General features: G+C 33.7%; 1 protein-coding gene across 1 annotated transcript in view; it reads left to right on the plus strand.

Annotated features, from left to right (window-relative positions):
* LOC140137257 (uncharacterized) overlaps positions 1 to 25,752 on the plus strand; it is a 28,687-nt gene extending 2,935 nt beyond the window's left edge. The window contains 3 exon segments of the mRNA XM_072158904.1: positions 2,538 to 4,427; positions 18,319 to 18,443; positions 23,610 to 25,752. Of these exon segments, the coding sequence (XP_072015005.1) occupies positions 2,538 to 4,427; positions 18,319 to 18,443; positions 23,610 to 24,690 (3,096 nt within the window). The 3' untranslated portion in view covers positions 24,691 to 25,752.
* Positions 25,753 to 25,931: the final 179 nt, after the last annotated feature.

Here is a 25,931-nt window from a genome sequence, read left to right on the forward strand (position 1 = left end):
ACAGTGTTTTGAAATTGTGTTCTGAAATTTACATTTACATCAAATTTAGTAACACACAAATGCATTCACCCCGGTACATGTAGTTCACACTGGTAATATACTATTCCAATGCACGGTGTGTGACAAGTGTTATGCAAGGAAAGGAGATTTGACACGACACACATTTGTTCATACTGGTGATAAACCTTTTCAATGCACTGTGTGTGGCAAGTGTTTTGCATTGAAATCATATTTGACAAAACACTACCTTATTCACACTGGTAAAAAACCACTCCAGTGCATGAAATGTGGCAAGTGTTTTGCAAGGAAATCAGATTTGACAACACACAAACACATTCACACTAAACCATTTCAGTGCACGGAGTGTGACAAGTGTCTTGCCAGGATATCACTTTTGACAAAACACAAATGCATTCACACTGGTGAAAAACCATTTCAATGTACTGACAAAGCTTCAGTGTGAACAGTATTTTGAAATTGTGTTTTGAAATTTACATTTACATTTACAAATGTTATGGGTCGCAATCATAATGACCCAAGGCCAAATTCACCTTTTAGGCTTATGAAAGCCGATTCCCAGTTTCTTGTTACCCGGCCTGGTCCTGGAAAGTTGCTGATAAAATAATTCATTATTTCCAAATATTTCATTATTTGATATTTTGTCAAGATTATGAGAAACAAAAACTATTTGAAAGTATTCCTCATCAAGAAAGGCATACTTAAAAAATCTTTTAGGCTGCGATCACATAGAAGTAAACTATTCGGGTATACGGTGCACGTTTTGCAGGTGCACGCGTATAGCTTAAATCGAGCAAGGTAATTTCATAGTACCGGGTCACATACATTGTAAGAGGGCACTATTCGAAAAGGCCTATACCTGCGTATAGTATAGTGGGAATCGTGCATGTTCGATTTTAGTGCAGCGTATACCGTCCTAATTTAAAAAATAAACCATATGTGGGTAAATTCATTTGTTTCAATAGATGCACTATATAATTCTGCACATTATGACACCTCAATGAATGCAATGTGACCTCAAGAAGTAAAGTTACAAGCATTTAATTAGACGAAGAAAATTGGTAAACTGACCTACTCGCTATTCACTACACGAAATACGCTCATTTGATCAGGCGGAGTTCACATAGTATACGCCTATATGAACTCAGCCTGATCGAATGAGCGTATTTCGTATAGCGAATACTGTACACCGTATGCTTCTATGTGATCGCAGCCTTATGGATATATGGGGGGGATAATGCACTCAATTAACATCATGGCATCATTGTGGCTTGCAGTGTTGCAATCTGCTGGTTTGGACACCGCGCCACAGTTTGCAATTTGGTCTATAGGGCCCTTGCACAGTAGGTCAATAGGTCAAACTAAGTGACATATGCTGAAGTCAGTCAAGCGTGGTGGAGGACAAGCAAGCAAAGTTTTCTACACTATTTCAATGCAAAGTCATGCTCTGAGGCAGAAAAACTTGTCTCTGAAACACAATTTCATCATTAAAATCTAAAATTTTTGCAGAAAAATTAAAGAAATAGTTCTGAAAAATTCCTCTGGTGAAAAAATAATATGAATTGGAGATAATTGAACATTTTCTGAGCCAGTTTGTGATGAACCTGAGTTTCTCCTATTGCTCAGTGCAGTGCACAGTGCATTGTTTGTCCTCCAGCAAAATTGCCAAAGCATGGATCAATATTTGACCTTGCAGGAAGTAGTAGGCTGTGCAAGCACTCTATACCAATACATCGATTACTTTCCTGTAGCAACACATATATATGCTCTCTTTTACCACATGCAGTACATGTACTTACATAGGAAGACAGCAAATGTACTTACTTTGACAAAGTTAAGGTACAAAATACAATAATTTCATCATGTAGTCGGCTCAAATAATGAAAGTTTGAACATAATGAATAATGAAAAAGTCACCTACTCAACCTTGGAAAAAAATGTAACAGTAAATTGGGACTTCCATTAGCTGTACCCAAGACCATTTCAATATGCATAATAAAACACACGATCAACAATAATTGAAGTACATCAAATAATGAATAATGAAAGTATATCAAATAATGTAATGAATAATGAAATAGTCGCATCCTCTTAATCCAAATGAATGAAACAGGGGCAAAGGGACAATTAGTACTTCATTTCGTGTCTCATGTCACTCTCATACCCATAGGGTAACAGTAATTTGTTTTATTGGTTGTTGGGTGTGGCTTTCTTTGCTTCATATCATTTTCATTTCTTTGTAACAAATTCAGGTTTTTCCACTGCATGGGGCCACCAGGAGATACAAATATAATGCTAACATTGAATGAATGATTGAATGAATGCCGAAATTAAGAATATGTGTTTCTATTACATGAGGCATCAGGATAAACCTGAGGATCTAGCCAGAGTCCCATGGTCGCCAAGGGAGGAATCCATATGCCATGCAAATTAGAATGCCTCCTCTCAAGATAATGATCTGTGCTAGTGCTAACATTGATGTCTGTAGTTGTCAGTATAGTTTCCTTTTTGGTGGATAGGTGACATATGAGACAAGCCTGTCAGATGGTAGATCACCGCCATCAGTGGGAAGACTTATCAGTGCATGTTCTTTGGCACATTTTCTTCAGGATCCTAGCTGGAATCTGGACGGATCCTGTACACAAAGTATTGGGGACATAATTGCTAATATGAATTCTACAATATCAGCATTAAAAAAGAAAGCCAGTCCAATTCTTAAATTTATCATTCCTGGATTTTTTGTTTATAGATTACTTGCAATGGAGATGCCTTCCATGTTACAGACTTTTTGCTGTCATTACTGCAACCGATGGTGGCACTGTTTTGATCAGTACAGAAAACACAAAAGAAGACACCAGACAAGGCATATGCATCGGGGGATATTTCCTGTGCAGATACAAGAAACACAGGCAAGGGACATACATCAGGGGACACTTCCTATTCAGAAAAGCAAGCCAATGTACAAGCATCATGGAATATTTCCTATGCAGATACAACAAACCGAACCAATTCATTGCACTGAGAGTGGGAAATGTTTTGTTCCGATGCCACATTTTACAGGACATACAGGAATTAACACGGGTGATAAACAATACCATTGTATGGAATGTGGAAAGTGGTTTATGTTTAAATCGGAATTGACAAGACACATACGCATTCACACTGGTGATAAACCATTTTATTGTGAAGAATGTGGCAAGTGTTTTGTATGGAAATCAAGTTTGACTACACACAAACTCATTCACACTGGTGGCAAACCATTCAAGTGCATGGAATGTGGCAAGTGTTTTAAATTGAAGGCAGAATTGACACGACACACAAAAGTGCACTCTGGTGATAAACCATTTCAATGCACAGAGTGTGGCAAGTGTTTTGCATCGAGATCAGATTTGAAACGACACACAATAATTCACACTGGCGAAAAACCATATCCATGCACCGAGTGTGGTACATATTTTGCAAGGAAAGGAGATTTGAGAACGCACAAACGCATTCACACTGGAAATAAACCATTCCAGTGCACAGAGTGTGACAAATGTTTTGCAAGGAAATCACATTTGACAATACACACACGCATTCACACTGGTGATAAACCATTCCGGTGCATGGAATGTGGCAAGTGTTTTAGGCAGGAGTCAAATTTGACAATACACACACGCATTCACACTAGTGATAAACCATTCCGGTGCATGGAATGTGGCAAGTGTTTTAGACAGGAGTCAAATTTGACATTCCACACAAAAGTTCACACTGATGTTGTTCCAATGACCCATTGGACAGAACATACAGGAATTGACACAGGTGATAAACAATACCATTGCATGGAATGTGGGAAGCGGTTTATGTGGAAATCGGAATTGACAAGACACATACGCATTCACACTGGTGATAAACCATTTCATTGTGCAGAATGTGGCAAGTGTTTTACAATGAAATCAAGTTTGACAACACACAGACGCATTCACACTGGTGGCAAACCATTCAAGTGCATGGAATGTGGCAAGTGTTTTAAATTGAAGGCAGAATTGACACAACACACAAAAATTCACACTGGTGATAAACAATTTCAATGCACAGAGTGTGACAAGTGTTTTGAAAGGAAATCAGATTTGACACAACACACAATAGTTCACACTGGTGAAAAACCATATCCATGCACTGAATGTGGTACGTATTTTGCAAGGAAAGGAGATTTGACAAAACATCAACATGTTCATACTGGAAATAAACCATTCCAGTGCACAGAATGTGGCAAGTGTTTTGCAAGGAAATCACATTTGACAGGCCACACACGCATTCACACTGGTGAAAAACCATTCCAGTGCATGGAATGTGGCAAGTGTTTTAGAGAGAAGTCAAATTTGACAAAACACACAAAACTTCACACCAGTGAAAAACAATTGCAAGGATAAATACTCTTAAATTCCACGGTCCAACTTGTTCATGTTTTCCATTTTCCCAAATTTATGAAGTATATAAATGTATTCAACAATATGCATATTCAGATTGCAAAATGTGTGCCTAGAAATGCTTTTAAAAATAATTGTAATATATTCATTTTTGCCCTAGATATATTTTGTTTACTGTTGCTATGAGAGGACAGTTAACATTGCCAGATTATTTCTAACACAGCTGAGCATAAAAATCCCTTCTTATTGATGATATATATCATGTTCCAGTCAGAAGCCAGAAGTAGTAATGTGACAGGAGTAATTACCATAGCGATAGGTGAAAACAATATTTGAATGCATTTCCCTGCACTATCAGTGGACTGCATTAAATAAGCCTGTCAATGTCTGTGCATATGTGCAATCATAGATTGAATACAATACCACTCTTTTCAATGACACTTTTCGTACAGCTCACATAAAAGTGAAACGTATACAGTCATGTACTCTGCATATTGTGAAATTTCCATAAATTGATGATCCAGGTCTTTATGCCTATCTTTGATAATCAATGGTGCAATGCAGAGTTACAGCATATACATGTACGTCTAGTGCAGGGCAATACATTCATAAATAATTGTCACCTATTTCTACAGCGAATTTCTAAATCAATATATTTATATATATATATTTTATGAATCCAGACAATGTCACAACACCTGTTTCAGCACTCAAGGAAATAGTGAATATCCTACAATTTTCCTGCTTTGACAGCTGTTTACCTGAATAGATATCAATAGATATCAATGATAGATATATGTAATTGTCTGCTGTTATGTTATGTCTGTATATTGTCAGGAAAACTTCTGTTTGCTTTTTTATGGATGGGTGAGATACGAGTCATATAAGCCTGCCAGATGGTAGATCACTGCCGCTGGTAGTAGTCTGGCTGCCGGTGGGTTTGACATTGTTTTATGTGTCCATAGTTTTGTTTTTGATGGATATTGCTTTCTCAAGACCACCAACTTGAAAAATAAGTTTACTGGAACTCTGTCAGCATTGAGCATTTTGAGATATGGCGGGTCAAAGTTAACACAGAGGTCGAAATTTAAATTGCTCAAATGCTGTTGAAAAGTTATCTAAATTATTCCTCTTGTCATATAGCGATCGAGAAAAACTATACTCTACCTACCTATCTGAGACATTCTCTTCTGAAGTATAAGCAGAAAGGTCAAAGGTCACCATTTGACCTCCACAGGGGTCAAACCCTGAAAAATACTTCAATATGTATGAAAATAGTCTCAAAATTTGTGTATTCTATAAACAATTAAAAAACAGTTTGCCATAGCTAGGATGTTTTGTTACTATGGTAACGTGGTGACAACGGTCAATTTCCATTGAATCATATATCGTCAGCCTGCTACGCTAAATGCCTAAGTCATTTTTTGTAATTTTGAGAACAAAGAACAAAACATGGTTGAAGCATGCATTAGTTCCGTAATCACCCAAATCATTTCATTCCCTTTCATTTGTATCATTATCATTTGTTCTTGTGCAAAGATTGGTGAATAAATATGTTTAAATGCATGTTTGAACCATGTTGTACTTTGTTTTCAAAATGACAAAAATGACTTAGGCAATTAGCGTAGCAGGCTGACGATATGGGACTGGCCCTTTTTGCTATGTTACCATGGTTACCCATTTAAGGAAGCATCATACACAATACAAACTTATTTTTCTGCATGGATTTTCTATGATGAACAATTTGAGACTATTTTGGTGAAGATCGGAGCATTTTTCAGGTTTTGACCCCTGTTACAGCTGCTTCTGTCAATAATGATATCGTCGCAACTTCCACTAATGATCAAATGTGATTACACTAGAGGTCATGAAAACATCTATAGTGAAATTAAAACAGGGAAGGAAGTGCATGCGCTTCTCGCCCCAAACATCATTCTGGTGCATGAAATGTGGCAAGGGATTTAGATTGAAGATACTTTTAACACAATACACAGTTCACACTGGTGATAACTTGAACCATTTCAATGCAAAGAGTATGGAAAGTGTTTTGCAAGGAAATTAGATTTGAGACAACACAAAGGCAGTCACACTGGTGAAAAACCATTTCATTGTACTTAGTGTGAAGTGTTTAACATTGAAATCAAATTTGACAAAATACAAACTCATTCACACTGGTGAAAAAATAAAAACCACTCCAGTACATCATATTGGACAATAATACAAATTCCTGGATTTTTTGTTTATAGATTACTTGCAATGGAGATGCCTTCCATGTTACAGACTTTCTGCTGTTATACCTGCAACCGATGGTGGCACTGTTTTGATCAGTACAGAAAACACAAAAGAAGACACCAGATAAGGCGTATGCATCGGGGGATATTTCCTGTGCAGATACAAGAAACACAGGCAAGGGACATACATCAGGGGACACTTCCTATTCAGATACAGAAAAGCAAGCCAATGCACAAGCATCATGGACTATTTCCTATACAACAAACCGAACCAATTCATTGCACTGAGAGTGGGAAATGTTTTGTTCCGATGCCACATTTGACAGGACACACAGGAGTTAACACAAGTGATAAGCCATATCATTGCATGGAATGCGGGACGTATTTTGCGTTGAAATCACAGTTGACATGCCACATGCACATTCACACTGGTGCTATTCAATGCGCAGAGTGTGACAAATGTTTTCCAAGTAAATTAGAGTTGACAAGACACATAAGGCACATACACCGTGGTGATTATCCATTTCATTGCACAGAGTGTAACAAGTTTTTTCAAACAAATTCAAGTTTGACAACACACAAACGCATTCACACTGGTGAAAAACCATTCCGGTGCATGGAATGTGGCAAGTGTTTTAGACAGAAGTCAGCTTTAACACGACACACACTAGTTCACACTGGTGATAAACCATTTCAATGCACTGAGTGTAACAGGTGTTTTACATTGAAATCACATCTGACAAAACACACACGGCGCATTCACACTAGTGATAAACCATATCAATGCATGGAGTGTGACAAGTGTTATGCATGTTACTCAGATTTGACACAACACGAACGCACACACCCCCACACTAGTGAAACATCATTTCATTGTACAGAATGTGACAAGAGTTTTGCATGGAAATCTCAGTTGACACAACACAAACGCATTCACACTGGTGATAAACCATTCCAGTGCATGGAATGTGACAAGTGTTTTGCAAGGAAATCAGATTTGACACGACACATACGCATTCACACTGGTGATAATCCATTTCAGTGCACTGAGTGTGGCAAGAGTTTTGCATGGAGATCAAGTTTGAAACAACACAAACACATTCACACTGGTGACCAAAAACAATTTGAGTGCACAGAATGTGGCGAGTGTTTTAGATTGAAGAGAGAATTGACACAACACACAATTGTTCACACTTGGATCTCAATGGTGGATTCCTAAAAATGGGAAAAGAGAGAGGGGAGGGAGAGAGAGAAGAGGGGTGAGAGTATGAGATGTGTCTAAACATCGCATGAGAGAGAGGGGCTATTATTGGGCTGGTATATTGGGCCTAAAATGATGCTGGCCAGGCATGTTGAGGTGATATTGGCTAACAAATTAATGATTTTGCTCAACCCATCACCCTTCCACACTGCCCTTCACAAGCACCAATGGAGATAAGCCATGGGGCATGCATGGTAGACTATGCCATAGTCGATTTATGATAAATAAAAGCATGTTATTAATCATGATGAAAGCCCTAGCAGAAATTCTATACAGCAAGAGGTGTATCAAAAGTGTATCAAAGTGTATTAAATCTGTATCAAACGGCAATTTGATACAGTTTTGATATACAAAAGGTGTATTGAAAATGTATCAACTGAAAATATAGGGTATCAAAACTGTATCAAATACCACCTAACTGTATCAAAATGTATCAAAAGTGTATAGAATTTGAACTTAGTTAATTTTGGCCATGCTTGTGGTGTATCAAAAGTGTATCAAATTGGACTTTGCAGTTTTTTAGTGTATGTAAAGTGTATCAAAATTAACTTTTTGTTTTTAGTTGTATATCAAAAGTGTATCAAATTGGACTTAGTCAAATTCTGGCTGCATACAGTGTATCAAAAGTGTATTAAATTGGACTTTGCCTGTTTTTTAGTGTATGTAAAGTGTATCAAATTGAACTTAGTTAATTTTTGGTGGCTAGAGGTATATCAAAAGTGTATCAAATTGGACTTAGCCAAATTCTGGCTGCATACAGTGTATCAAAAGTGTATTAAATTGGACTTTGCCTGTTTTTTAGTGTATGTAAAGTGTATCAAATTGAACTTAGTTAATTTTTGGTGGCTAGAGGTATATCAAAAGTCTATCAAATTGGACTTAGTCAAATTCTGGCTGCATACAGTGTATCAAAAGTGTATTAAATTGGACTTTGCCTGTTTTTTAGTGTATGTAAAGCATATTAAATTGGACTTAGTTTATTTTGGGTGGCTAGAGGTATATCAAAAGTGTATCAAATTGGGCTTTCATAAACTGACCTTTTGTAGTATATCAAAACTGTATCAATAACTGATCACATGTCTAGATAATGACTCATCATTTTCAAATTTGCCCATGTGGCATACATGCAGTTAACACCAGGATTTGCATTTGGAAATGTACTGTATTTTAGAGCAAATTATGGTGTTTTATTTATCATGATGAAGATACAAACATGCTTGTAGACTGCACATTAGGTTACAATGTAGTTGTAATCAGGACTGTGATTAAAGAGGATATTTTATTGACTTAGTTCTGATAAGGTAAGCTTACTATATATTACATTATAGGGCCTCTATGTATATGTATTAAGCATGAATATAGCACATGCCTGTATAGTAAAAAACCCTGCTGAATCTTTTTTGTTATTGGTAGCTTTTTTTGTCTCTTTATTGAGGGTAACAACTTCAGTGAAAAACACTGCTTTCCAAGCAGGCCCTCTGATGTATGTATGTTCCATTTTGGTTGGGTTTTGCTTTCTTTTTGCAATACTTTCTCACACATTTGTCCTATTGTGTTTTAATTTTGAACGTTGATAGGGAAAGTGCATTGAGCTGCTCCGTGATGGGGGAAAGTGCTAGAGGTCAGCATTGGCAGTAGAGGGCAGTGTTGAATTTGAGCTTGATTAGACTAATTTCAAAATTTGACCTTTGACCCCTTCACTTTGAGCTTTGGGGTCATTAATGTTTGAAAATATGTTTAGATAATGTAAGGATAATTCTTGTTGAATTTGAGCTTGATTGGACCAATTTTGAAATTTGAAAAACTATCAAAAGCGTATAAAAAACTGTATCAAAAGAGTATAAAAACTGTATCAAAAGTGTATAAAAACTGTATCAAAAGTGTATCAAAAGCGTATCAAAAAACTATCAAAATGTATCAAAAACTGTATCAAAAGTGTATCAAAAACTATATCAAAAGTGTATCAAATGACATGTATCAAAAATAGGGCGGTCCGCTGGCCAGCATTAAAATTGGAATGCTGATTTGATACAGTGACATATTTGATACACTTTTGATATAATTATGTATAAAATGTGTATAAAATGAAAGGATAAGAATTTCAATGCTACTTTAAGGTTAAATACAATTGATTTTCAAGGCTTGATTCCAGAGGGGCGTAAGTTAATAATGGAAACAGCCATGCAGAAAAGAATGAACTCACGCGTACAATAGTGTATCAATCTGAACTAGGGCCACGGACAAACCGCGGCTCGTGAGTCATCCTATATGTGGCAGGGATAGGGAAGGGGTGACCATGATGGGACCATATGGGCTGATGGGGGGGGGGTGTGATTGTGGGCAGCCGTTTACGGCAATTTTCCTTTGGATTTTCAAAATTTTCAATTTTTAAAATTATCCTGGATGATATCTGTCGTGAAATAAATCAATGCTTCTATCATGATATCTCGATGCTTCTATAGGCTATAATAGGCCTAGTATGCCTATTTATACCCTGATTATGCAATATATAGGCCTACAACAATAACTACAACAACAGTAACAAAACCAACAACCAATATTTTGTTAATCTAATTTGTAAATATAGAATAGTATAGCCTAAAAATTCCTGAATTATATAATGAAAAAAAAAACGGGCAAAAACAATCAATCGCTGCTGCTGCAGTCAGAAAGAAAGAAACGAACAAGAAAAAAGAAAAAACAGTGAGAGAAAAATAAAATAAAATAGATGGAACGGACCACCTAGGGACTCGAACACGTACCAAAGTTTTCCAGCTCAAAACTATAGTATTATATAGTCAACGTGACTCCAGCGCTAACCGATTGAGCTACTGAGTGATCTGTGAAATCGATTGATCTCAAACTGACTATTATGGAATAGTGCATACCAGGCTCTTATGATAAACAATCTCATCATCGCTGTAAATGTCGGAGGTATCGATGGCGAAAAACCTCGATTTTTGCAAAAGTAGCTTAAATTTGGAGTGAAATTCAAATGGTAAAGGAATCGACATACTTTTGAGAAATAATGTAGGCAGTTAGCAATCAAAATTAATGTTCCACAATCCAGATATCGATAATGTAACACAACAGTGTTTTGTGGTACAAGATTCTCGAAAATTGTTCCCAAAACCGGCTAATAAAATTTAATCGGTACTGTTTTTGGTTCTTCCCCATGGCAACATTATTTCTTTGGTCGATTTGTAGTACAATACAAAAAAGGAGAAAACAATCACTCGGCGTAGTTTTATCACGGAGCGAATATTTGAAAAAAACTGCATGGAACGTGTTTTTGATCTTGTGAACATGGTGCGTAAAAATGATTTAAACGAAGGATTTTCAAACGGATTCTAAAAATTTGTATAAACACACAAAAATAATGTTAAGATACATCCATGCACCAACATTTGACTCACTGCGATATTTGATTGCTGAGAAAACGCGGTTTTAGAGAACAACTTTATACGTTTTTTATACGTTTCTTCGTGTAACCTTAATACAGTTTAAATTGGAACGCTGATTTCATACAGTGACATATATTTGATACACTTTTGATATAATTATGTATGAAATGTGTATGAAATGAAAGGATCAAAATTTCAATGCTAATTTGATACAGTTTAAATTGGAACCCTCATTTGATACAGTAACATATTCGATACACTTTTGATATAAATTGTGTATGAAATGAAAGGATAAAAATTTCAACACTAATTTGATACAGTTTAAATTGGAACCCTGATTTGATAGTTACATATTTGATACACTTTTGATATAATTATGTATGAAATGTGTATGAAATGAAAGGATAAAAATTTCAATGCTAATTTGATACAGTTTAAATTGGAACCCTGATTTGATACAGTAACATATTCGATACACTTTTGATATAAATTATGTATGAAATGTGTATGAAATGAAAGGATAAAAATTTCAATGCTAATTTGATACAATTTAAATTGGAACCCTGATTTGATACAGTAACATATTCGATACACTTTTGATATAATTATGTATGAAATGTGTATGAAATGAAAGGATAAAATTTCAATGCTAATTTGATACAGTTTAAATTGGAACCCTGATTTGATACAGTAACATATTCGATACACTTTTGATATAAATTATGTATGAAATGTGTATGAAATGAAAGGATAAAAATTTCAATGCTAATTTGATACAATTTAAATTGGAACCCTGATTTGATACAGTAACATATTCGATACACTTTTGATATAAATTATGTATGAAATGTGTATGAAATGAAAGGATAAAAATTTCAATGCTAATTTGATACAGTTTAAATTGGAACCCTGATTTAATACAGTAACATATTCGATACACTTTTGATATAAATTATGTATGAAATGTGTATGAAATGAAAGGATAAAAATTTCAATGCTAATTTGATCCAGTTTAAATTGGAACCCTCATTTGATACAGTAACATATTCAATACACTTTTGATATAAATTATGTATGAAATGTGTATGAAATGAAAGGATAAAAATTTCAATGCTAATTTGATACAGTTTAAATTGGAACCCTGATTTGATACAGTAACATATTCGATACACTTTTGATATAAATTATGTATGAAATGTGTATGAAATGAAAGGATAAAAATTTCAATGCTAATTTGATACAGTTTAAATTGGAACCCTCATTTGATACAGTAACATATTCGATACACTTTTGATATAAATTATGTATGAAATGTGTATGAAATGAAAGGATAAAAATTTCAATGCTAATTTGATACAATTTAAATTGGAACCCTGATTTGATACAGTAACATATTCGATACACTTTTGATATAAATTATGTATGAAATGTGTATGAAATGAAAGGATAAAAATTTCAATGCTAATTTGATACAGTTTAAATTGGAACCCTGATTTGATACAGTAACATATTCGATACACTTTTGATATCAATTATGTATGAAATGTGTATGAAATGAAAGGATAAAAATTTCAATGCTAATTTGATACAGTTTAAATTGGAACCCTCATTTGATACAGTAACATATTCAATACACTTTTGATATAAATTATGTATGAAATGTGTATGAAATGAAAGGATAAAAATTTCAATGCTAATTTGATACAGTTTAAATTGGAACCCTGATTTGATACAGTAACATATTCGATACACTTTTGATATAAATTATGTATGAAATGTGTATGAAATGAAAGGATAAAAATTTCAATGCTAATTTGATACAGTTTAAATTGGAACCCTGATTTGATACAGTAACATATTCGATACACTTTTGATATAATTATGTATGAAATGTGTATGAAATGAAAGGATAAAAATTTCAATGCTAATTTGATACAATTTAAATTGGAACCCTGATTTGATACAGTAACATATTCGATACACTTTTGATATAAATTATGTATGAAATGTGTATGAAATGAAAGGATAAAAATTTCAATGCTAATTTGATACAGTTTAAATTGGAACCCTGATTTGATACAGTAACATATTCGATACACTTTTGATATAAATTATGTATGAAATGTGTATGAAATGAAAGGATAAAAATTTCAATGCTAATTTGATCCAGTTTAAATTGGAACCCTCATTTGATACAGTAACATATTCAATACACTTTTGATATAAATTATGTATGAAATGTGTATGAAATGAAAGGATAAAAATTTCAATGCTAATTTGATACAGTTTAAATTGGAACCCTGATTTGATACAGTAACATATTCGATACACTTTTGATATAAATTATGTATGAAATGTGTATGAAATGAAAGGATAAAAATTTCAATGCTAATTTGATACAGTTTAAATTGGAACCCTCATTTGATACAGTAACATATTCGATACACTTTTGATATAAATTATGTATGAAATGTGTATGAAATGAAAGGATAAAAATTTCAATGCTAATTTGATACAGTTTAAATTGGAACCCTGATTTGATACAGTAACATATTCGATACACTTTTGATATAAATTATGTATGAAATGTGTATGAAATGAAAGGATAAAAATTTGAGCATAAATTTGATACAGTTTAAATTGGAACCCTGATTTGATACAGTAACATATTCGATACACTTTTGATATAATTATGTATGAAATGTGTATGAAATGAAAGGATAAAATTTGAGCATAAATTTGATAGTTTAAATTGGAACCCTCATTTGATACAGTAACATATTCGATACACTTTTGATATAAATGATGTATGAAATGTGTATGAAATGAAAGGATAAAAATTTGAACGCTAATTTGATACAGTTTAAATTGGAACCCTGATTTGATACAGTAACATATTCGATACACTTTTGATATAAATTATGTATGAAATGTGTATGAAATGAAAGGATAAAAATTTGAGCATAAATTTGATACAGTTTAAATTGGAACCCTCATTTGATACAGTAACATATTCGATACACTTTTGATATAAATTATGTATGAAATGTGTATGAAATGAAAGGATAAAAATTTGAATGTTAATTTGATACAGTTTAAATTGGAACCCTGATTTGATACAGTAACATATTCAATACACTTTTGATATAAATTATGTATGAAATGTGTATGAAATGAAAGGATAAAAATTTCAAAGAAAATTTGATACAGTTTAAATTGGAACCCTGATTTGATACAGTAACATATTCAATACACTTTTGATATAAATTATGTATGAAATGTGTATGAAATGAAAGGATAAAAATTTCAATGCTAATTTGATACAGTTTAAATTGGAACCCTGATTTGATACAGTAACATATTCGATACACTTTTGATATAAATTATGTATGAAATGTGTATGAAATGAAAGGATAAAAATTTCAATGCTAATTTGATACAGTTTAAATTGGAACCCTCATTTGATACAGTAACATATTCGATACACTTTTGATATAAATTATGTGTGAAATGTGTATGAAATGAAAGGATAAAAATTTCAATGCTAATTTGATACAATTTAAATTGGAACCCTGATTTGATACAGTAACATATTCGATACACTTTTGATATAAATTATGTATGAAATGTGTATGAAATGAAAGGATAAAAATTTCAATGCTAATTTGATACAGTTTAAATTGGAACCCTGATTTGATACAGTAACATATTCGATACACTTTTGATATCAATTATGTATGAAATGTGTATGAAATGAAAGGATAAAAATTTCAATGCTAATTTGATACAGTTTAAATTGGAACCCTCATTTGATACAGTAACATATTCAATACACTTTTGATATAAATTATGTATGAAATGTGTATGAAATGAAAGGATAAAAATTTCAATGCTAATTTGATACAGTTTAAATTGGAACCCTGATTTGATACAGTAACATATTCGATACACTTTTGATATAAATTATGTATGAAATGTGTATGAAATGAAAGGATAAAAATTTCAATGCTAATTTGATACAGTTTAAATTGGAACCCTCATTTGATACAGTAACATATTCAATACACTTTTGATATAAATTATGTATGAAATGTGTATGAAATGAAAGGATAAAAATTTCAATGCTAATTTGATACAGTTTAAATTGGAACCCTGATTTGATACAGTAACATATTCGATACACTTTTGATATAATTATGTATGAAATGTGTATGAAATGAAAGGATAAAAATTTGAGCATAAATTTGATACAGTTTAAATTGGAACCCTCATTTGATACAGTAACATATTCGATACACTTTTGATATAATTATGTATGAAATGTGTATGAAATGAAAGGATAAAAATTTCAACGTAAATTTGATACAGTTTAAATTGGAACCCTCATTTGATACAGTAACATATTCGATACACTTTTGATATAAATGATGTATGAAATGTGTATGAAATGAAAGGATAAAAATTTGAGCGCTAATTTGATACAGTTTAAATTGGAACCCTGATTTGATACAGTAACATATTCGATACACTTTTGATATAAATTATGTATGAAATGTGTATGAAATGAAAGGATAAAAATTTGAGCTCAAAATTGATACAGTTTAAATTGGAACCCTCATTTGATACAGTAACATATTCGATACACTTTTGATATAAATTATGTATGAAATGTGTATGAAATGAAAGGATAAAAATTTGAATGTTAATTTGATACAGTTTAAATTGGAACCCTGATTTGATACAGTAACATATTCAATACACTTTTGATATAAATTATGTATGAAATGTGTATGAAATGAAAGGATAAAAATTTCAAAGAAAATTTGATACAGTTTAAATTGGAACCCTGATTTGATACAGTAACATATTCAATACACTTTTGATATAAATTATGTATGAAATGTGTATGAAATGAAAGGATAAAAATTTGAACGCAAATTTGATACAGTTTAAATTGGAACCCTCATTTGATACAATTACTTATTTGATACACTTTTGATATAATTATGTAATTATGTATGAAATGAAAGGATACATTTCATTTGATACTTTTTTGATACATTATCTTGGCATTTGATACACTTTTGATATGTATAAAATGTGTATGCAATGTTAATTTGATACAGTTTTGATACCTAAAAGTGTATGAAATGAGGGTTCCAATTCAAAGCCTTTTATTTCATACATTTTTCATACGTATCAAAAGTGGTGTATCAAAAGTGTATCAAATTTCAGCCAGGGAGCATTCAGTTGAACTCAAAATTATACTGATATTTATTACATCAAAATACTAGTATAAATTGTTATATAAAGTTTATATAATCATATTAGTGACAGTAAAAGTAAAGTGTATGTAGGTTTATATTATTGAATACAACATATCATAATGTCATAATGATATTGGCACTTCAATACTGAACAATCCTGATTTTAGAATCTACCAGTTAGACAATGTACATCCCATCCCCAGTTTAAAGGGCTGGAGCTCCTCTGTGGTCATTTTATGGATAGCCAAAATGGTACATTTGGTTTAGTTTTTCAGCTTTTTCCTTTATGACTTTAAACACCAGATTGTGTGAGGCTTTGTGTGAAAAGTCCATTAATATGCAGAGTTATGGAATAATGTTGATGACAGCATTTGAACTATCGATTCCACCATGCATCTTATGCAAAGTTACTATTGTTTCTTATTTTATCTGGTTTATATGACCACATTGGATATTTATATATTATTTATTTGTGTTGGGCATTTCCTTATTTACTATTGTTTACTATTATTTTTTATGTATTTAGGTTTGAATTAAAATTCATATAAGATATGACAGCTTTACCGTTACTTTTTCATTAAAGTGACAATCTGCTGCCATGTCATGTGACCATCCACCACAACTGAGCCTGGATGTCTCCAGTGCCACTATTGAGATATGATCCATTGAACTTAACAATAAACAATAAGAAACAAAGGATTTATCGACTGTTTTATTGATTTTTCACTACTTAAATGTCAAGTACTATAGACATGATATACATCATTTTAAAGCTACCGTATTGAAAAGCACCCGGGTATAAGCCCACCTTTGGCTATAAGCCCACCCCCCATTTTTCAAAACATTCTGGGAACAAGGGTGCACTCAGGTATAAGCCCAGTACTAAATTTTGGTCAAGTTCTTAAATCAAACCAATGCTTTGCTCTCATATTTAAGAACAAATATAAAAAATATCAGTTGATAATTAACATTCCACACTTATAATTTTAAGGAATTGACATAAAAGAAATTACTAGTAGTGTACATTGGGCATATTGTACAAATGGGGGTGATTGTTCTTATATTTTTAAATTCAAGCACTAGCCCTTCCCGGTTATAAGCCCACCCCCATTTTTGAAGTGAAATCTGCCATCTAGGGGGATGGGCTTATACCCGAGTGGTTACGGTAATTTCAAGCAGAATATTTTGGTTGAATATCTCAAAAATTATGATTGGCGACTTCAGGGCTCAGTTGTGCTGGATGGTAACATATGTGATGCGATCAAGCAAAATCAGTCGGAACTCGGAAATCATTTGATTTTGAGATACAGCCAAACAATTTCCTTTTGTTTTATTTTGTTTTGGAAACTCTTGATAATTGCTCACATCTTTGGAACTGGTTGTTCAATTTCAATGGGGTTTTCTGCTAAATGCAGCTGTGTAAATGCTTGTTACTATCCTATAAGAAACTGAAAATTTAATATTTTCGAGTTCCGACTGATTTTGCATGATCCCATCACATGATGAATTAACTAAACAAGGGATCGCAGACTTTCAGGCCTCTCCTTGGCCTTTCCTGTGATTCCTTCACTTTCACTTGTATTATGATTTTGAACGTACTCTATTTTTTGCCATTTGATAAGTGAAAAAAATAAACAAATGAACGAATGTATATGTATATATTTCCCATGTCAAGAAGCATATTTTTAATATTTGTTTGTTTGTTTGTATTAAATGATCTTCCCGTAGGAACTCGGACAACGACCCATAATAGGAGCTACCCACATTCCCGGTCTACGCCAAGCTGGTCCTAGTAGGCCAATTTTGACAAACTTTCCGGGCAAACTTTTATGTCTTTCAGGAAATGCCATTTCGTAAGACTTGCATCTTGACAATCCTTTTTGGACGGTACAATATTTGCTCCAGCCTTTTGGGTAACAAGAAAGGTTTAACAGATTCCAGTCTCTAACACCACTAAGGTAAAACAATTGACATATTTTGCTCATTTCAAGCAATAAAACATATAGATGAGTAGACAAGTTAATTTTGTGTATGAGCTAGACAAAATTGGAAGACCAATGTTTTTGCTTGCTATAGTAATTTTGTATTAGCCTGACACCACTTGCAAATTGATATAGGTAGGATATATTTGTGATCAGATGGGGACAAGGGTCCTCTCAGCAGTATGTGCTATCCCTGCATGCATCAATTTTTGACCATGCAAATTAATTAGAAATTTGCTTTATTCAGGCTCCCAAAATTATTTTTCATGGAGAAAATGCGAACATGCATTATGAAATATTTGAAGTAAAGGAAGTGAATAGGCCTGCTTCATTTCAACAGATTGGACACTACATGTTTGAAGCTCGGTAAATGACTCAATCAAATTTTTACTGATAATATGTGGGACGTTGCAGGTACATAATACATGGCATTCTCGACCCCATTTTGCGACTTTTTTTGGGGGTTGCCCTTTATTGTAGGCGCATGTCACATGGGGGAAGAAATGGGAGATCGTACAAAATCGATCAGATTGCTATATGGTCATTTTCACGGTAAAGGGTGCAACTTTTGATTTTTAGGGTCAAAATTTCAAACCACTTAAATATGTTTCTGTTTACTGTAATCATGCATAGAAGCAACTTAAATTCCAGTAAAATAGTGTTTCAAGGCTTAAACCTTTTGATTTCTGATAAAAATTTGACATTTCCATAACATTTTGGTTAAAATCTAAGAAAAATGTATTTTACATAAGCTCAGAAAATTATGACATGAAAGCTGGAATACATGTGAAATCCCATTCCAAAGTAAGTCAACAGATATAAGTTAAATTTTATACCATGTTTTGCTATGTTTGTAATTGCAATTTTGAAAATTTTTAACATCAAGGGTCATTTGCAATGGAAATTTCCCAACCTTAAACATATTTTTTAAGTTTTAATTGGGTTCCTAAAATAATTTAAATGTCTAACTTCATGTACAAATACTACTTGATGAAAGGAACCTCCCAGCCAAGTTTCACAGAAATTGGAGTTATTTTTAGAATTGGCAATTCAAGCGATTTGTGTTTCGGAGGCTTCAGTTAACAACACAGGTGATCATAAAAGTAAAATATTTGGCTAACTACTACAAGTTGACATGAAAAAATAGGTAAAAAATATCACAATTACCAATTTTCATGCTTTGCTTCTAAGTATTGAATTTCAGTTGTGACAAAAATTAAATTATCACAGCAAGTCATTTTTTTTGTTTGGAGGCTTCATGTTTACAATGGTTAAACATGGCAGAAGTAGTTTTTTGAAAACAACACTGTTGGGATCATCTAAGCTGTTATTTTCTTGTGTGTATTGAATCAATGATTCTATGCGGCAGATATTGCAGATTTATAACATGATAATTTTTTCACCCATTTGTTAAGTATGGTGTTATTTGCATGTGAAGCCTCGAAGCGGGCTTTCTTGGATATCAGTATATTTTTCAAGCATTAACCATAATATCAATTTTTTTTAATTTATGACATTCTGCACATATCATGCAACAATTACAATGCAGATATCAATATGGAACATACCAATTTAGATATGCATAGATGATAATTAAGTTTACTGTTGTTTCGGAGGCTTCATTTGTTTCGGAGGCTTCAATTGTTAACGGAAAGTTTGTATTGGGTCCCATTTTCAAACGGTGATATATATCTCCATGATTTAAAAACAAGTGACTTGAGGATCTACTTTGCTACATTTTGATAAATAGATTGGATGAGCTCTTTTATTTATATTTGCCCAAGCTTGCTGAACAGTTTGTTTGGAGGCTTCAAAAAGTTAACGGAAAATCGGCTCTTTGAAGTCAAGATTTTATAAAAATTTTAAAAGCTTGCAAATCAACTAATTTTTGTTACCCATTTCAAGTTAAGATATCAACTGTTATGAATCAAGAAGAAGTGAAGAAATAACCAAGAATTATGAACCAAAGCTATACCCACAAAGTTTGTTAACAATTGTTAACGGAAAATGAAGCCTCGAAGCGACAAATATCGAAGTCCGGTTCTCAAAAATACAGGGCTGTTCACAATTAAATCTAATGTGGCAGTGTTTACTGAACATATGACCGTACTTTCAGGATAAGAAAAATTATCCATGAACTAACTGAAGAAAACACAGGGTTTTACAAAAATGTTACTGTTTTTTACAGTTTTTCAAAATGGCAATATTAGGTACATTTAAGCCTGCTAAAACTGAACGCAGTAACTCCGAAGATGATTATGCTACCCAAGGTAGCTGCTAACTAGATGACTTATGTGGCCAAAAATCATGGAATTCTGTGGCTTTATTAGAAAACTACGGATCAAAATGTTAAAAATCCAAAGTTACACCCTTTACCGTGAAAATGACCATATATTGCGGTAACATTGTGAAAAATTGCTGTAAATTTGCCCAAAATTATGCTTAACTGTAACCAATCACTGCAAATCAATTGGGACCGATCACCGATTTGATAAATCAAAGGAAATTGCGGTATATTTTACAAAGATAGTGTCAAATTTTGATGAATGTGCTAAGGTCGTCAGAAATTGACACAAAAACTGTTAAAACATTGCTGAATTCTGCATAATGGTGATAAATGAGCAGAAATGCTACTAAATATGTGCGATTTGCCATTTCCTCAATGTGACATGGGGCCTACTAGTCTTGATGGTATGGTATCGACTTTGTTCTTTGGGTGTACTAGCAATCTTTTGAGCTTTGGCGATGAAAACCTTGGGTTTTTCTGATACGCCTTCTACATGTATACGAAATTGTGGTAACTTTTTACAAAGATAGGCAGAAATTGCCACAAAATCTGTTAAAACACAGGAAATCTGTGCTGAATTCTACAAAATGGTGATAAATGAGCAGAAATGCTGCTATAATTGATTCATTTACATTGACAGTCGCGGGGGTCCTTTCGAACGTTCCAATGAGTCAAATAGGGCCCAAACTTATGCTAGAGTGAACACGATAATGCAATTAATTTTCTTACACATAAATATACGGCCAATTCAGAGAGAAAATCTTGTTTGTCGTATAGGGCCTACTATAGTCAATTACTTTTTGTTAACCCGATGAGCTATATCTTTTCACTAATTATAGATATTTCATAACGTGTTTCCATGTTGAAAGTTGACAAGCTACTCAGTGTTCGAAATATGCCTCAAAAAGTTACAGGCCAGCCGGGCTTGACTTTAAAAAGTTACCGGCCAGATGCCAGTCAGAAAAGTTACCGGCCAGGCCAATGGCCGGCTGACCGGCCCTATTTCAAACGCTGAAGCTACTTCTACTTGTTTTAAAGAGAGCATTTAATATGCACACAACATAGACAATTAAATGAAGATGATTTATTTGTGTAGGATTTCATTTAATGCAACTATTTTTTATTTTATATACCTCATTATAATCAAGAACATAAGAAAATATTGTAAAGGCCATAAATATACGCACTTATGCATAGAGAGACAAACATGATTAAAATTAATCTGTTCTTTTCATTCTCGATCATTAACCTTTGGAACATTTCACATGCATGCCGTTTGTCTCAATGTCTTCTCGGGCCATAGTAATTTAAAGGTGTATTTCGTGATCCTAGCATCCTCTATTTAGGTCATTTTTCATTAGATATCCACGAAAAAAACCTATTCCCAAAATTTCAGTTGATTCCGATTTTGCGTTCGTGAGTTATGCATGATTATGTGTATTACACTGCTCTATAGACAATGCGTTGTAATTTCGTTCTGGTGCACCAGAACGAAATTCAAATTTCACGATATCTTTGCTAAACGGATTAATCTGCAAAAAATATTTTGTACATAAACATTATGTAGCCAGAGGTTTCCAGTGATATAAAAATCTCAACTTTTTTTGAGAAAAGTGGGGGGACGAGGCTGTGGATCACGAAATGTCCTTTTAAATCGTGAAACCGTAGAACGATCTGTTGGTCAGCATAGATATTGAATACAATTGAATCCTATATCACATCAATTCAAAGCTACACCCTTTTTTGAAATACTTATTACCAGAGACTTAAAATGTATGTATAGTATAAATATTTGCGATTTACATTTTCCCACTTGTGTCATGGAGCCTTTAATATTGTTTTGTACTTGCAATGTCCAATTTACAATTTACCTGCGTTTTACAAGTGTTTTGTAAAATTTGCATTTCATGCAGCGCCTCTCTATTATATTGTTTACCCATCCTTGGCTCTACAAGTATACTGATAATAATTTGTATACTGGAACTGCACCTATATGGAGGGATTTCCCTCTCTCTCCTAGTCCCTTCTCCCCTCCTTCTTCCCTCCCCCTCTCCTTTCTCTCTTTTCCACCTGTACTGGGAGGGGCAGGGGCCCAGAAATGGGAATATTGCCATCCCTCCCCACCCCAGCAAATATGCCACTGCCTATAGCCTGAACCCCCCTTGAACTCCAAGAATCACTTTCCATACAAATGATTCATTTGAAATGAACTATTAAATGTAAAAAAAGCATTATGCAAATAGTGTCCTCTTGCTCTACTGAGGTCTGCATGTAGATGTTAGGAGAACTTTTCCTATTTGATGAATGGGTGACATATGAGACAAGCCTGCCAGGTGGTAGATCACTGGTATGAAGTAAATGATATGCTGATAGGATTGGTGCAAGTTCTTCAGCACATTCGTCAGAATCCTAGCCGGATCCAGGAGCTGGATCCTTTTATATACACAATTGGGGAAATAGTATGAATGTAGATGTTAGGAGAACTTTTCCTATTTGATGAATGGGTGACATATGAGACAAGCATAGCAGGTGGTAGATCACTGGTTTGAAGACTGAGTAAATGATGCTGATAGGACCAATGCAAGTTCTTCAGCACATTCGTCAGAATCCTAGCTGGAATCTGGTCAGAACCTTTTGTATAATACACAATTAAAGTATTTGGGAAATAGTATGAATCCTATGATATCAGCATTTAAAAAGAAAACCATACCAAATTATTTAATTTATAATTCCTGGATTTTTGTTTATAGATTACTTGCAATGGAGATGCCTTCAAAGTTACAGACTTTCTGCTGTTATACCTGCAACCGATGGTGGCACTGTTTTGATCAGTACAGAAAACACAAAAGAAGACACCATACAATGCATCGGGGGATATTTTCTATGCAGATACAACAAACCACTATAGATAAATCAATTCAGAGTAGGAAATGTTTTGTTGCAAAGACACATTTGACAAAACATACAGGAATTGACACAGGTGATAAACAATATCATTGCATGGAATGTGGCAAGTGGTTTAAGTGGAAATGGCAGTTGACTAGACACATACGCATTCATACTGAGAAACCATTTCTATGTATGGAATGTGGCAAGTGTTTTAAATGGGAGACGGAATTGACAAGACACACAAGATTCCATACTGCTGATAAACCATTTCAATGCACGGAGTGTGACAAGTGTTTTGCAAAGAAATCAAATTTGACAAAACACACAATTGTTCACACTGGTGATAAACCATTTCCATGCACAGAGTGCGACAAGTGTTATGCAAGGAAACAAGATTTGACAAAACACAAACGCATTCACACTGGAGATTATAAGCCATTCCAGTGCATGGAATGTGGCAAGTGTTTTAGATTGAAGAAAGAATTGAAACAACACGCAATATTTCACACTGGTGGTAAACCATTTCAATGCACCGAGTGTGAAATGTGTTTTGCAAGGAAATCAAGATTGACTATACACACAATTGTTCACAATGGTGAAAAACCATTCCAATGCTCTGAGTGTGACAAGTGTTTTGCAAGGAAAGGAGATTTGACAAAACACAAACACATTCACAATGGAGATAAGCCATTCGGGTGCATGGAATGTGGCAAGTGTTTTAAATTGAAGACAACTTTAACATCACACATGATTGTTCACACTGGTGATAAACCATTTCAATGCAGGGAGTGTGACAAGTGTTTTGCAAGGAAATCAGATTTGAAAAAACACCACAAATACATTCACATTGGAGATAAACCATTCCAGTGCATAGAGTGTGGCAAGGGTTTTATAAGGAAATCACAATTGACAAAACACACACATTCACAGGGTCCGCATTAAGCAATTTTATTTGTGTAGCAAAAATGCTCACCAAATTTGGAAGCCAATGCTTATCAATGGTACAAAATTGCTACACATTCCAAAATTGTGTAGCAAATGACAAAAATTGTATAGCATTTTGCTACTGCTACGCACTTATTGCGGACACTGCACATGTCACGCATTCACACTGGTGATAAACCATTTTCAGGGTAAAAACCCTACTCTTCCACCCAACTCGTCCATGTTTTCCATTTTTCCAAATTTTTTAAGTTAATGTATTCAACAATATATTCAAATTGCAAAATGTGCGCATAAAAAGTGCTTTTAAAAATAATTGTAGTATAGAAGTAAAGGAAGTGAATACTAGTTTGCATACTTCACTTTAATAGGAGTATAGACTAATTATACCAAAACAGATTTGACACTGCAAGTTTGAAACAGCTCGGTAAATGACTTAATCGGCAAATAGTGTGCCAAAAAGTGCCTTTGAAAATAAGTGTAGTATATATTCATTTTTACCCTAGATGGGTTTACTGTTGATGCGAGAGGTCATATAGCATTGCCAAATTTTGTAACACAGCTGAGCATAAAAATCCCTTCTTATTGACAATATGTTCCAGTCAGAAGCCAGACACTACTCTCCGTAGAAGTCAGGTGGTGTATGACGTGCAGTCCCTAAATTCAGTAAATTTTCATCGTCAACCGTGTAATTGAATTTTTTGTACAGCTCGATCATGCATAATGTGAAATTTCCATCATAGCATTTAATACGATCCAAGTCTTTGTGCCTATTTTCATTTTTTGATAATGCAGAGTTGCAGCGTATGTCAAGTGCAGGGCAATACACCTATTTTTCACCTATCACTATGGTAATTAATCATTAATATGGTTTGGCACATCAAACTAGACTCAAACTATACTTTATCTGAATATATATGATGAGAGCAATACATTGGTATGGGTTTTTTTTTAAAGATTTAACTTTGAAATGGCTGCCTAAGCTACCCTTTGCTAACCTTGTTTGAAATTTGAGATAGTGAACCTTATTTGATATTTGAGCAAACTTTATTTGAAATTAGTGATGCTAACCTTGTTTGAAATTTGAGATAGTGAACCTTATTTGATATTTGAGCAAACTTTATTTGAAATTAGTGATCCTTAGAAGTAAAGAACCTTATTTGTAATTAGTAATGTTGAACCTTAGGAATAGGACCTATTATAATACATGTAGCCTAAGTGATAATGAACTTTAGCATGTT

Source organism: Amphiura filiformis, chromosome 17 (assembly GCF_039555335.1).
Source record: "Amphiura filiformis chromosome 17, Afil_fr2py, whole genome shotgun sequence".
Lineage (NCBI taxonomy): Eukaryota > Metazoa > Echinodermata > Ophiuroidea > Amphilepidida > Amphiuridae > Amphiura > Amphiura filiformis.